Consider the following 13,871-nt stretch of genomic DNA (forward strand, 5'->3'; position numbering starts at 1 on the left):
GAGGCACTTGCAAGAACACACACAGTTCAACACCCTTTAGCGGAAGACTTCTTTATTCGTAAATGTTTACACCAGTGTCTTGAGAAAGACCGCAACCTAGGTAAGATTACACTAGATTAGATAACACTGTCTAATATTTCTTCTGGGCAGGCCAAGAATGTTGAGGAGGAAACTGGGCGCCATCCAGCTTGCATATTTAGCAGATGCCTCAGCTGGCTCTTCTAGACAAGAACTTTGCACCCTGAAGCACTAAATGAAAGGAGAGCTGCAGGAGCCCATGTAACATTGTTGCAGAGGATTCTGGGATGCTCCTCTCAGAATGACACAGCTTCAGGGGCACCCCTTCAAAATGCTGCTGCCCGGGCGCCCTCTTTGCTGGCTTGTGTACTCGGGCCAGCTCTGCCCCAGATGGAGTAACCCTCACCGTTTTGGAAGTGAACCCCCCCCCCCCCGCTGATGCCGCTCCTATCCCTGGCCTGGAAAGCTATGTGGGTAGCACATATGAAACAGCTTTACCCAAATCAGGCCAAGGCAGCATCCAGTCCAGGACTGTGTACTCCGACTCACAGCAGTCACCATCTGGCAGGAAATGAGGGACTCCAATTGGCCCAACCTGAGGCCTTTTGCAGGGACTCTGCCATCCTATGGCAGCTGAACTACAACTCCCATCAGCCCTAGCAAGTGTGGCCAATGACCAGGGATGATGGGAGTTGTAGTTCAGCAACATCTGGAGGGCTGCAGGTTCCCCACACCTCTCCTAGATCATCCCTCACCAACCTGGTGCTCCCCAGATATTTTGTCCTACAACTCCCATCGGCCCCAGGCAGCAAGGCCATATGATGAGGAGGAGGCTGATGTGAGCATGGCTGATCTGCCTGGAACTGATGGGAGTCATAGGGCAAAACATCTGGAAGGCACCAAGTTGAGGAAGGCTGCCCTAGATCCACCCCATTTCATCCATACCAATGCCCCGCTGCAAACCCACACACATTTTCAGTACAAGCTTATATTGCTTTTATTCCTTGTCACGACTTCTCCCCAAGGAATGCTGGGAACTGTTGTCTGGGGAGGGTGCTCAGAATCCCCGGGAAAGGCCTTGGCCGCCGCCACCGTCACATCCTACCCCTCACTGAAGTACGGTCCAGAGGCTTCCCTGGAAACCGGTAATAACTATCAAGTCTGCAAGAGTGGTGCGTTCCTGCAGGATGATCCCTCAGGTTAGCATCATAGAGGCTCTAGGGAAAGACATTTATAGAGGTGAAACCAGAACCATTCCTGGCATTTTACTGGATTTACCCACTAAGCCTGGGGATTTTCTTTTCTATCCTTTGGAATCATTCCTTACAGAAAACAGCCCCTTCCTAGAGCGTCTCAGCTTCTGATTCAAAGGGATAACATGCAGGACTTTGTAAAGGTCCTTCCACTGCTCACATTTTGCAGCCAAGGAGAAAGTTTTACCCATCCAGCCGGATCCCATTCATTTGGCTAAGCGCAATGGAAGAGGCTGCCTCAGCTGGGGAGAAAAAGCTGACAGCGCTGGACACTTCCCCTCCTGGGAAAGAGCCTTGTCCCCGAGGCGGGAGGGAAAGGGCCGCCTGCCGTCTCCTTCAGCCGCTTCAAGCAGCGACAGTAGCTGGCAAAGGCGAAAGGTCCCTTCACATTCCCCTCTCTCGGGGCCTACGGTTCTGGGCCACGTAGGCAAGCAAGCACCTGGCACCCTGCGCAGAACCACCCGGCCCGGCCAGATGCCCCGGCCAGCCTCCAGATGTAAGAAGCAGGAGGCCCGGGCTCGGGTGGCCAGCGGGGCTCCCTCGTCCCTTGGCTTTCCCCATCTCCTCCAGCAGCCCCATCCGCCACCCAGGCCCTGCTTGGCCTCCTCTCGCCCTTCCGTTTGCATCAGCGTTGCCCCCCCCCCCCCAGCCGTGGCAGGCAAGGAGATCCCGGGGCAGCCTGCCCCGAGGTGGTAACCCTGGAAACACCAGGAGGGCGCGCCGTTTGGGGAAGGCTGGGCCGAGGGGGCGCGGGAGGAGCGGGGCGGCAGAGGCGGCAGGGGCGGCGGCGGGGTTCAGCGGGGGGTGGCGCGGCAGGTGTAGGGGCGCGGGACGTTCCCGAGGCCGCTCAGCAGGGGCGAGAGGTCGAGCTCCTCCTCCGGGCACGTCGGCTGGAAGGCGAAGCGCTGCAGGAGCGTGGTGAGGAAGACGAACAGCTCCATGCGGGCCAGCGCTTCTCCGAGGCACAGGCGCTTCCCTGCGGGAGAGAGAGGGAGGGAGGGAGGGAGGGAGAGAGAGACGCCGCCGTCAGCTGCCTGCAGGCTTGGTCGTTAAGGCTGACCTCTGCTCGTCACCGAACAGCCCCAGGCTTTATGGCGAGGCCCGTGCAGGCGGGAGAGCCAGGCTGAGGAAGCCTGCTTCAGCCCGAGGGCCACACTCCCTCCTTCCGGGGCACATGTGGGGGGGGCAAAGGTGAGTGCAGGATCCAGGGGGACTCTCCGGGAAATCTGCATTCCAGCCACGCAAAAAAAGCCAAAGGTTTCTGCTAGACACACAGGGACAAGAGAAAGAGGGCACCTAGCTGCAGAACATTCGCATATGCTAATTTATATGCAAAGATGCAAATTTAGAGGTCATTGCTATCATTAAAATAGAAATACAATAAAGCCCCCATCAGCCTGCTCCGTCTGCTCTCCAGGTGCTGCTGCTGCCTGTGAATGGGCAGCCGCTAGAGCCCTCCTGCTTCTCCCTTCCTCGCATTTTCAGTCTTGAAACGACACTTGGACAGACAGCCTTCCAAAGAGAGGATGGTCCTCTGTAAAGTAGGCAACACGGACACACACACACCTCTCTCCATCCAGGCCAGCACACATTCAAGGACACGTGTCAGCCCAGCAAAAGCACCCAGGGAGGGTGTGCCAGGCAGAACAGTGGGCTGTGGTGACAGGTCTGCAATGTAGTCCACAGTTAAAATTCCACGTTAAGAGCTAGGACTGGGGCTACGTACAGAAGAAAAAGTGGCCTTACAGTGATCCATCTTGTTCGGATTTGCAGCCTCAAACCCTCCATTCCCCTCCATTTCCCCCAATCCAAATCTAGCACTCAGCTAGCTGCCTGCAGAAGGCTTCAGTTCTGTTGACTTGCATGAAGAAAGCTTTTAGAAAGTTTGCTTTGTTTTTAACTGGAAGAGATACCATTTTTTACACACGAAACAAGAACCTGGGTTAGGAAGAACATTCTCTTTACCTGCTTTTTGGATACAATTTTAGCCTTGCTGAAATTTTATGTTGGTTTTATCTTTGAGGCCTCTGAAGCGTTTTGCATATACATTGTAATTGTTTATATTCTTTCTTGTAACTCCCCCTATAAATAAAGCTGAAGGATGGTATAAACACACTGCCTTATAAACAAGCAAGCAAGCAAGCAAGCAAAAACCCTAACCCTTTGCTGCTTGCAAAAGTACTGGAAGGAAAGATGGAACTGCCCAGGGACTTTCCCTCTCAGACCTCTGCCCATTGATCCACATTGCTTCCAGAAACCCTCTCACCATGCCGGATGCTTCTTGTGACCCATACATAAGCCAGCCCCCTTGCACACTCCCTCAGCCCCAACATGACCCATGGTCATTGGCCTCCTGACCCCAAGATGCTTCATTATATCTCCATCCCCCCAACAGAACCATTCCTCCTTTCCATCAAGCAGGCAAGACAAAAGACATCCCACCCCCCTCCCATCCACCTGTCTTGCTACCATCACCCCACAGGGCGCTCACCGGCAGAGAAGGGCATGAAAGCATCGTGTAGGCGGAACCCTCCTTTCTCATCCAGGAAGTGGGTGGGGTCAAACACTTCTGGGTTTTTGAACTGGGTCGCATCTTTGTGGACAGAGTAAAGGAAAGGCATAATGTTGGTGCCCTGTTGGGAAAAGAGAAAAGGAAGGGAGTTGGTGAAGCCAGAAATGCCCCAGCATTTGAACTGTTCTCCTAACACGGTCACATCCATACCATACATTTAAAGCACTCTTATATCACTTTAACAGTAATGGCTTCCCCCAATTAATTCTGGGAACGGTAGTTTGCTACTGTGGGCAGGAGACGCCTATTCCCCTCACAGAGCTACAATTCTCAAAGTAGTTTAACCATCAATCCCTCTTCCCAGGGAACTCTGGGAATTGTAACTCTGTGAGGAGTCTCCTAAGAAGTCTCACACTCTTAACAAACTACCGTTCCCAAGATTCCTTGGGGAACGCCATGGCAGTTAAAGTGGTATAAGAGTGCTTTAAATCTATAGGGTGTGGATGGGGACACCATATTGACCTTTAGTCAGTCTGCCCACCCACCATTTTTTACATTTATTGACCCATCCATCTAGTCTATGAATCACTCAGTCCTCCTTCGTATGCTGAGCTGGTTGATCTATTCATTAATCTCCAAAAGCAAACCAGCCGCAGTAGGCACCATATCTTGAGTGATTATCCCACAGGGTGTGCCTCACCTGTCTACTCTCACAGTCAGGTGTACGCCATGTGCACATTCTTTACTTTCTCTCCAAAAAATGTCTGGCCCTGCCTTGGGAGGCTGTGCTGCTGCCCCTACAGATTTCTCTGTCACTCCCATCTAGAGGAATTATTCTCTGCAGGGCAACACAAGCATGTTGCAATGGGATGGAGCTGACCCTGTTCTACACATGAAATGCAGTCCAGAACTGGAGCAGCGCTTGAGAAGCACATGCCTCCTCATCCTTTCATGAAAGAGCTCCCAGTTGGGCCCATCTTCTCCAAGGATAGGAACTGAAGTGTGTGGGAGTTTGTGGGAGCACAAGCGGTGCAAATTGGAAGGGCTCAGTCCAAATTCCCACCACCTGCCCTTATCCTGAACAGCAACCCATCTTGGTTGGTAAAAAAAAAAAATCAGTCCAACGTTACAATCCTCAAGTACCTTCGGAAAGACATAACCCCGGAAGTGGGTGTCCTTTGTAACAGCATGGGGGATCCCCGTGGGAATGATATCAATGAATCGCTGGATCTCATGGATCACGGCATCGGTGTATGGCATCTGCCCCCGGTCCTCAGTCAATGGGCTGCGGTCAGGACCAATGACCCGGTTGATCTCCTCTTGGACCTTGGCTGAAAACACAAGACAGGAAATGGATGGCTGCAGCAACAGGCAGGGAGGGGGAGGCTCAGTGGCAGAGCATCCACTTTGCACGCAGAAAGCCCCCGTTCAACCCCCAATGACATCTCCAGGCAGGGCTAGCGGGGACTCCCGGCCAGAAAAACTGGAGACCCAGTGCCAGGAGTGCAGCTGATACTGAGCTAGATGGGCCTCAGGTCTGACTTAGGGCTAGACAGCTCCATGTGTCCTTCTTAGGGATGGGGGGAATTCAGTTCAGTTCACATTTAAAGCCAGATCTATTTGCCATTTCCAAAACAGTGTGAGAACCGAAAGGCAGCCATCCTCCCAAATTCACACTCACCCAAATTTGGCAAAGCAATTCTCCAGTGAAACAGTATTTACAAAAATGTGTATATGAGGGGAAAGGGTGCATAAAAATGCATACATTAGTCAAAAACAACATACAACAATGTATTACATTAGGTGAAATTGCTTGCAAAACTGTGTACATTAGAACTGTCTACAAAAATGTGTTTTATCAGGAGAAATTCACACTTAAAGCTGAAGGATTTTAATGAGGATTTCTTTTTTTAAAAAAAATGCAAATTGCTGCAGAAATGTAGAGAACTGGATTTATGATTGGGGAAGTGAAAACAGAGAGAGTAAAAAAGGGCAGCTCCTTCCATCCCCAATTCCTCTACAGCTCAGTGGCAGAGAGCCCTCGCTTTGCATGCTGGAGGTCCCAGGTCCCACTTCTGGCAGCTCCAGTTAAAAGGATTGGGGAACAGGTGACAGGAAAGATGCCTGACTCTGCCTCAAGATCCGAGACAGCTCAATTCGCGTGCATGTATACACGGGGGCAGCATCACATCTATACCCGACCAACGTGGCCATCTTACCTGCTACCTCGGGATACTTCATCAGGATGAGGATCCCATAGCGGAGGGTAGTGCTGACGGTCTCAGTGCCCCCAAAGAAAAGGTTGTGGGTAGTCATGACAAGAGTGTCAATGTGGAAGTGGCTGAGAGGGTCTTCCTTGTCCTGCACAGAGATCCATGCACGATCAAAATGTCCAGGGAGAGAAGGTGCGTACTGTTTATCACCCTCAGGGGTCATGTCACCTCTCTAAGCTTATGTGACCTCACTAATCTAGCTGTGGCCTCACCTCACTAGTCTTACAAAATTAGATTTCTGCAAAATCTAATCTCCCAAATGTTGGACCCTGCGGATTCTTTCCTGCTCAGTGAAACACCACAGCAGGAGACTTCTACCAGACCCAGTCCTCTAGACAAGAGGCTGGCAACTGGCTGGGCTTGGTCAAAATCTGGCCCTCCGAGGGTTGCTGTCTTGCCTCCTACTGCCAGCCATTCCTCCTCCTCCCTTCTCCTTCCTGGAATGGCGAGGGGAAGGATGGAGAGGCTGGCACTGAGGGCACTGCCAGCCTGTCACTATTTTCAAGTGAAAATCCATCACATACCAGCAAATTCAGGTTGTGCAACTAAAGTTGATTTAGTACACTTGTGCAACAAACCTGCCTTCCCATCAGACTTTTTGCGATAAGGAAAGTGGTGGGGAAATGCACTGGAAAGTGTGGGACAGTAATCGCTTGATGCAGTGTTGAATAGCCTCCCCACAAACAAATCAGGGTGAATGCAGAACAAACAAGGCGTCTGGAAATGACCCAAGAAGACCGAAGAAGGCAAGAGAGGGGAGGGAAGGAGGAGGAGGAGCCCTTTGCTCCCCCTTTCAGGGCTAGGTGGGAAATGGAGATGGGGCAAGAGCCTAGAGAGATGGGAGGCCCCTTCCGACCCAAAAGCAAACCAGAAAAAAGGCTAACAATACATTGGGATAAATAAAATGTTTACCAAATGCAAAACTCCAAATTATGCAAACACCCAAAAAGTCCATAAAACACATTTTAGGACAGAAAGTTTTAAAATGGAACATGGGCAAACCTCATTTATATATTTCAACTTCCACTGTAGGCATGTGGGCATATATAAGTCTCCAACATGGGCTCTCATTTCCCCTTGTTGAGGATATTGTACTGAGAATTCTGTGGCGAGTTTGCTAGCAAATTTCTTTGCAACCTTTGAAAGTTAGTAAAAATATTCTGCTATTTGTGTGTAGTTGAGAAGAAATAATTTGCCTGTGATCTATAATATCTGGTAGCTTCGCTTGAAAGATATGGTAACACTTTTTCATGTGAGGCATGTAAGCTAGAACCATTAAAACTACAGTGGACCAGAAGCGTCAACATGCAGATGGTCATCAGAAATAAGGCGGGTGCCAGTTATGGTGAGTTTTTGACACCTCCTGAGAACAATTGCCCAGACACACACAGGCCTTTGCTAGTCATTGCAACCAAGGCCATCAAAAAGTGCTCAGCTACTATGCTTACTGCCGCGTCTGTTGGATTTTAATGGATTGTTTTTATTGCGTCGGTATTTGTGTGTTCTGAGCTGCCCTGGAATTTTTAATGGAGGGCAGAATAAAAATGCTTTAACTAAATATATTATACATGAAAATGCGTCACGAAGGAAGTGGTTCTTATAGGGGAGGGCCGTAGCTCAGCGGGAGGCCATCTGCCTTGCATGCAGAAGGTCTCAAGTTCCATCTCCGGCATCTCCAGGGAGGGCTGGGAGGGACTCCTGCCTGAGAACTCGGAGAGCTGCTTCCAGTCAGTGTAAACAGGCTGGGCCAGATGAACCAATGGCTTGACTCAGTATAAGTCTGTTTCCTATGTGCCTAGGTTAATGTGCCTAGCCAGTGGTTGGCCATGTGCCATGTCACATGCAGAAATGTGTGGATGTTTCCTCTCGAGGCGCCCAGAGGGTGCTCGTTTGTTTGCATCCTTTTATCTTCACAGCCGTAAAATATGTTTTACGGATTCTTAAGGGTTTGTATTCTTTGGAGATTTGCATTGGTTCAAACTTATAGTGATCTAGCTTCATGTTTGTCCTTCCCAGGGGAGACATTTCATGTGGTGGTGGTGGGGAGGTCTTTGCAGTACGCCAGACCTTTCAATATTTGAACAGGTCCCAAATATAAGGATTACTACTTAGCATGATGCTCGGGTTACCCCTATTGGCCTCATCTGAGGGACATGAAGATTATCTCCAAGGTACGCCACACCCCCAGCAAGGCAGGGAATCCTTTGTTCATGGCAAAGGGCACGCCTTCGCCCTTTATTGAGCTGCCAGGAAGTGGCACTGGTGAACCCAGCCAGGAATTCGAGCCCTCCCTTCTTCGCTGCCAGCTCCAGATGAGAACAAGCAGGTAACTAAGTGGTGCGATTAAGACCTGGACTGACGCCCTCCTCCCCCAGGCTGTGATGGTCACCTGTTGCATTTTGATCAGGAAGCTGTCAATAAAATCGCGGGGGCAGTTGGGGTCCAGGGTTGCTTGGTGCGTCTTGACTATCTCCAGAATGAAGGCACGCAACTTCTCAAAGTTGATGAAAATTTGGTTGTGGGGTCCAGGCAGGAAATACATGATGCGGGGGAAAATGTTGTACATCTAGATTGGGGAATGAGAAGAAGGAGGAGGATGGAAGGCCTGGAGTGGCACCCTTTGTGCTTGTGCAGATGCCCGTTTGTGTGTGAACGCAAATGGGAGGGGGGAAAGCCGGCCTTCCACAATTTGACTAAAAAATAAATAAATCTGAAAATTTTGCACTTGCAAAGCAGTCACTAAGAGCAACATAGATGGATTCAGTCAACCTTTGCCAGCCTGTGACCTCCAGATGCTTTGGAGCTGGCTGGGGCTTATGGAAGTGGTAATATCAAAATATCTGGAGGGCATCAGGTTGGCAAAGGCTGACTTAAGTCAAGAGGCTGTTCTCGTGGCTGTGATGGAATATGAGGAGGAGACTCCCTTGAAGGGCCAAACTGCACATTAAGTACACTTTTGAAAACAGTGCTTACCCAGTTTAAACTGCATGGTGACCCATGCCACATTTGGAAAGAAAACCTGCAGTGTAGAGCTCCGATCTGGATCAAGACTCGGAATGGGGAACCACGCCAGTTCCATGCCCAAATGCCACCCACCCTGCATCAGCTACTGTTTGCACTAAGTAGCCCCTTCAGAGGCTAATAGAAGCGAGAGAAGTGATGTTTGGCTACTAGCCACGATGACTGTGTTCTGTTGGAGACAGCATGCCTCTGAATGCAGCTGCCGTGAATCGCAGGCAGAGAGAACAGCGCTCTTGCGCTCAGGTCCTGCTTGCTTATGGGCTTCCCTTTGGGGCTTCTGGTTGCCCACAGTGAGAACAGGACGCTGGGCCAGATGGGCCCCCTTGGGCCTGACGCAGGGGGGCACTTCTGGTGTGCTTATGGGGCTGGGATGGCTGTAGCCATAGGAGGAAAGGAGGAGGGGTGCTGTGTGCCAGCCTGCACATCGTGGCCTGACCATGGACGGCATCCTTAGGCCTCTCACTGAGGCGGAGAGCCCAGCCGTCAGCTCTGCCCTCCCTCCCCTTCACTTTCCACCCATTCTCCATGCAGCATTCAGAGTCTGTGTCACAGAGCAAGGGGGAGGAAATACTTGCACAAGCCACGCGTGTGCCTTCTACCCACAGGGATCGGGACTTACCTGGGCGCAGGGAGAGCTGAGGAGCTGGAAGTTGTCATTGATCAGCCCAATCAAAGTGAGGAATTTCTCATCCTCATAGTCAAACCGATCCCCAAAGATGATGGAGCAAATGACATTGGAGAAGGCGAGGCCAATGATGTATGTGGGGTCAAAGGGCTCTCCTGAAGTAGTGGCAAAAGGGCACATTTAGGGACAGCAGGATGGGATTGGAAGGGAGGGGAAGAGTGTTTGGGCGGCCGGTGTCTCAGTTGCCTGATTAAGGCTGCGTATACATCGCCTGCCCTCCCCAATCTGGTGCACTCCAGATGTTTTGGTCTACAGTTCCCATGAGCCCCAGTCAACTTGGCTGTGATGTAGTCCAAAATATCTGGAGGGCGTCACGTTGTGGAAGGCTGCTATGCACACTAATCTTGGAGTAAGCCCCATTGAACAAACATTCAATTCCTCTTTGAAGGCTACGTGCAGAGGATTGCAGCGTAACTGGCTTTTACGAAATGTTTTACTTTATTAAATAAATGGGGGATTTCACAAAAACTCCAGAAAGGTGCATTTATTGAGGGATTCAGTATCTCTGGAAGACACAATTTAATTAATAAGAGCTATTGCTCTTTGTTAGGAAGAAAAGCCATCTTTAATATCCCCAGGATGGATAATATTCAGTGCAGAATATTCTTCGGGCTGCATCCTTCAATTAGTTTGATCAAAAATCTTCTTAATAAACTGAAATGGCATTCCTGATTAATCAGGCAACATATTATTTTAAATATGTACTTTTAATATAGGTACTTATGAAATGATCTTTAATATAAAGCACTTGTGGAAGAGCATTCCCCCCTCCCACTCTCACACAGGAGGGAACTTGTGTGTTTGTTCCATTTATACTTCATTTTCCACCAAAAAAATGCCCACTACCAATAAAATCCCCCCCAGAATAAGAGTAGATTTTTTAAAAAATAAAAAATCAGCCAATTAAAAGCATAAAGTAAGAATACAGATTAATCTGCATCTTCTGTTCTTCTCCTGTAGGAAGGCCCATCCCGCTTATGTCCACTGTGACATAAACACATCTGGAAAGCAAGGAAAGCCTGTTTTTTTCTTCAACACTATTGTGCTGATCATATGTAAAGTGATGCAGTTTGAATTAATTAACCAATCAATTGACAGATAAAAACAAATTTGATTAATTGATAAGATTTCACTATCATACATGTTCTGTTGAATTGTAGATACTATGAAGGGGCCACAAAAGATCTAATATACCCAGTTACGCAGTCCTTCCTAGGCCGCCCCCTTGAGTCTCTTCTGACTGTTCTACTCCAGGGTTCTGATAAGGCAATCACTGTGCAAGTGGCAAAATTCTTGAATCTGGCCATTTTAACCAGACCTGGTAAGATAGTGAATGGCAATTAACTTAATTGGACTGTTCTCTGCTTGTTACAGTTTCTGCTATCAAGCAGTTTTATCTTTTAATATTTAATACTATGCTCTGTATTGGTGGTCGGTTGACTGTAAATAAAGATTGTTGTTGTTGATAAGATTTCTCTAATGGGACGAAAGCCCTATTACCTAAGAACATAAGAAGAGCCTGCTGGATCAGGCCAGTGGCCCATCTAGTCCAGCATCCTGTTCTCACAGTGGCCAACCAGGTGCCTGGGGGAAGCCCGCAAGCAGGACCCGAGTGCAAGAACACTCTCCCCTCCTGAGGCTTCCGGCAACTGGTTTTCAGAAGCATGCTGCCTCTGACTAGGGTGGCACAGCACAGCCATCACGGCTAGTAGCCATTGATAGCCCTGTCCTCCATGAATTTGTCTAATCTTCTTTTAAAGCCATCCAAGCTGGTGGCCATTACTGCATCTTGTGGGAGCAAATTCCATAGTTTAACTATGCGCTGAGTAAAGAAGTACTTCCTTTTGTCTGTCCTGAATCTTCCAACATTCAGCTTCTTTGAATGTCCACGAGTTCTAGTGTTATGAGAGAGGGAGAAGAACTTTTCTCTATCCACTTTCTCAATGCCATGCATAATTTTATACACTTCTATCATGTCTCCTCTGACCCGCCTTTTCTCTAAACTAAAAAGCCCTATTACCTATTACAAAAGCAAGGTGGAGCTACGTTTAAAAGCCACTCAAATGCTGGAACTTCATTCACCAGTGTGTATGTGAGGATGCTCAACCTTCCTCTCTGCCTCAATCAACCACAGCCGCATGCAAACGCACCTTTGGTCATGGCAAGCTCTTTCACCAGGCACTGCGCCTCCTCCCGGATCCGCTCCTCAATGCTGCGCTTACCCATCCCGAAACTGCGCAGCGTCTGTAAAGTAAAACGGCGTAACACCTTCCATTTCTCCCCATTGGAAAAAGCAATTCCTATTAAGGGAACAGAGGAGGCATTGGTTAGCAGAGGCATCACTCAAGGAGGCAGATCTCCAGGCATCAGCTGTTAGAACCCTTAAGAACCTGGGAACATCAGCAGAGCTCTGCTGGACCGGGAGAGCAGGTGGGCCCGTCTAGGCTAGACTAGTCAGATGCCGCCAGGAAGCCCACAAGCAGGGCTTAGAGGGAGTAGCCCACTCCTGCTGTTGTTCAGTGCAGCAACTGATATGCAGAGGTAGACAACCTCTAAACATGGAAGTTTCACTGAGCCATCGCAATCATTGATAGGCTCTCCTCCTCCTCAAATTTCTCTAATCCCACTCTGAAGCCATCTAACCTACCAGCAACTAGAGATGTCAAGGTCCAGAAAAGCAACAGAAACATTGGGAGGGCAACTCCACTCTCCCCCCAGTTTTTCCTGAATTGTCCAATTTTTTCCTGGAAAAAAATGGGGAAAACATTGCTTTTTTCTGAATTTTTCCAGATCTTTTCAGGGCCTTCACTACATACACTGGCAGTCACTACATCTCAGGGCTTCTTGAGGGATCAAAGATGTCTCTCTCCCCTTCATTTTATACACCTCTTAGGGGCGGGTGAGAATTTCGATTCAGTTCGCATTTCAAGCAGAATTTATCAAATTCGCACTTTCCGAAACAATGAGATCCGAAACACAGCCATCCTTAGAAATTCGCATTCATTAGAATTTTGGGATGCAGTTCGCCAACTAAACAATATTTATAAAAATGCATATATCAGGGGAATGTGCATAAAAATGAATACAGGAGTGAAAATAACATGCAAAAAGGCATGATGTGATGAGAAATGGCTTGCAAAAATGTGTCCCTTTGTCAACACTGATGTATTTTAATACTTGTGTTTATTTTTCTTTGTAAGACGCCTTGAGGGCCTTTGGCCGAAAGGCGGGGTATAAATTATTATTATTATTATTAATAATAATAATAACAACAACAACAACAATAACAACAATAATAACAATAACAATAATAACAACAACACTGCCTACAAAAATGTGTTTATTTGGAGAAATTCACACTAAAATGGTGGAGAATTTTCATGAGGATTTTTTAAAATAAATCGCAGATTGCTGCAGAAATGGGGAGAACTGCATTTAACATTGGAAAAGTGAGCAACTGAGAGAACCGAAATTGGCCGGTCTTTCCACCCCTAATGCCTCTACCATGGCACATCACCCTTAATCACCTCTTGTCTAAACCAGCCTTTCCCAACGAGTGGGCCACCAGGTGTTGCTGGACCACCATCCCCATCTTTCCTGACCATTGGCAATGCTGGCTGAGGCTGATGGGAGTTGTGGTCCAACAACACCTGGTGGCCCGCTGGTTGGGAAAGGCTGGCCTAGACTAAAATGCCTCCAGTGCTGTCTCCTTCTTCACCGGGGAGGTCCTCATTCTAGTTGTCCCTTCCTGCACCTTTTCCATCTCTGCACCTCTCTTTTTAGAAATTAACAACCTCTCAGAGAGCCCTCCAGAAACAGAGGAAGCAGACAGGCATGCTCACCATTTCCTTGAGTGAACCGGAACAACACCGGCAAGTCCCCACGTCCACTAAACTCCTCGCTGTGGTCCACCAGCGCCTCCTTTACAGCCTGATACCCACAGAGCACCACGGATGGCTGGGAGCCCAAGTAGATGGTGTAGACTGAGCCATACTTCTTGCTGAGCTAGAGGAGACGGAAGAAAGAGAGATGATCTAACCATGTGCTCTAACCACAAGGTACAGAAAGATCAGATCCAATCTTTTCCACAAATATTGTGTCCCTGGAAG

At 48.7% G+C, this 13,871-nt stretch overlaps 1 protein-coding gene across 2 annotated transcripts in view; it reads right to left on the reverse strand.

Annotated features, from left to right (window-relative positions):
• Nucleotides 1-35: 35 nt before the first annotated feature.
• Nucleotides 36-13,871, reverse strand: part of LOC133370318 (cytochrome P450 2F3-like) — a 33,367-nt gene continuing 19,531 nt past the window's right edge. For both annotated transcript variants that reach the window (XM_061596480.1, XM_061596479.1), the window contains 8 exons: nt 13,605-13,767; nt 11,913-12,062; nt 9,697-9,857; nt 8,446-8,622; nt 6,003-6,144; nt 4,927-5,114; nt 3,763-3,904; nt 36-2,247 (listed from right to left, as the gene is read on the reverse strand). In XM_061596480.1, coding sequence (XP_061452464.1) covers nt 2,066-2,247; nt 3,763-3,904; nt 4,927-5,114; nt 6,003-6,144; nt 8,446-8,622; nt 9,697-9,857; nt 11,913-12,062; nt 13,605-13,767 — 1,305 coding nt within the window. In that variant the 3' untranslated portion in view covers nt 36-2,065. The remainder of the gene's footprint in view (nt 2,248-3,762; nt 3,905-4,926; nt 5,115-6,002; nt 6,145-8,445; nt 8,623-9,696; nt 9,858-11,912; nt 12,063-13,604; nt 13,768-13,871) is intronic.

This window comes from Rhineura floridana, chromosome 15, assembly GCF_030035675.1.
Source record: "Rhineura floridana isolate rRhiFlo1 chromosome 15, rRhiFlo1.hap2, whole genome shotgun sequence".
In the NCBI taxonomy this organism is placed as follows: Eukaryota; Metazoa; Chordata; class Lepidosauria; order Squamata; family Rhineuridae; genus Rhineura; species Rhineura floridana.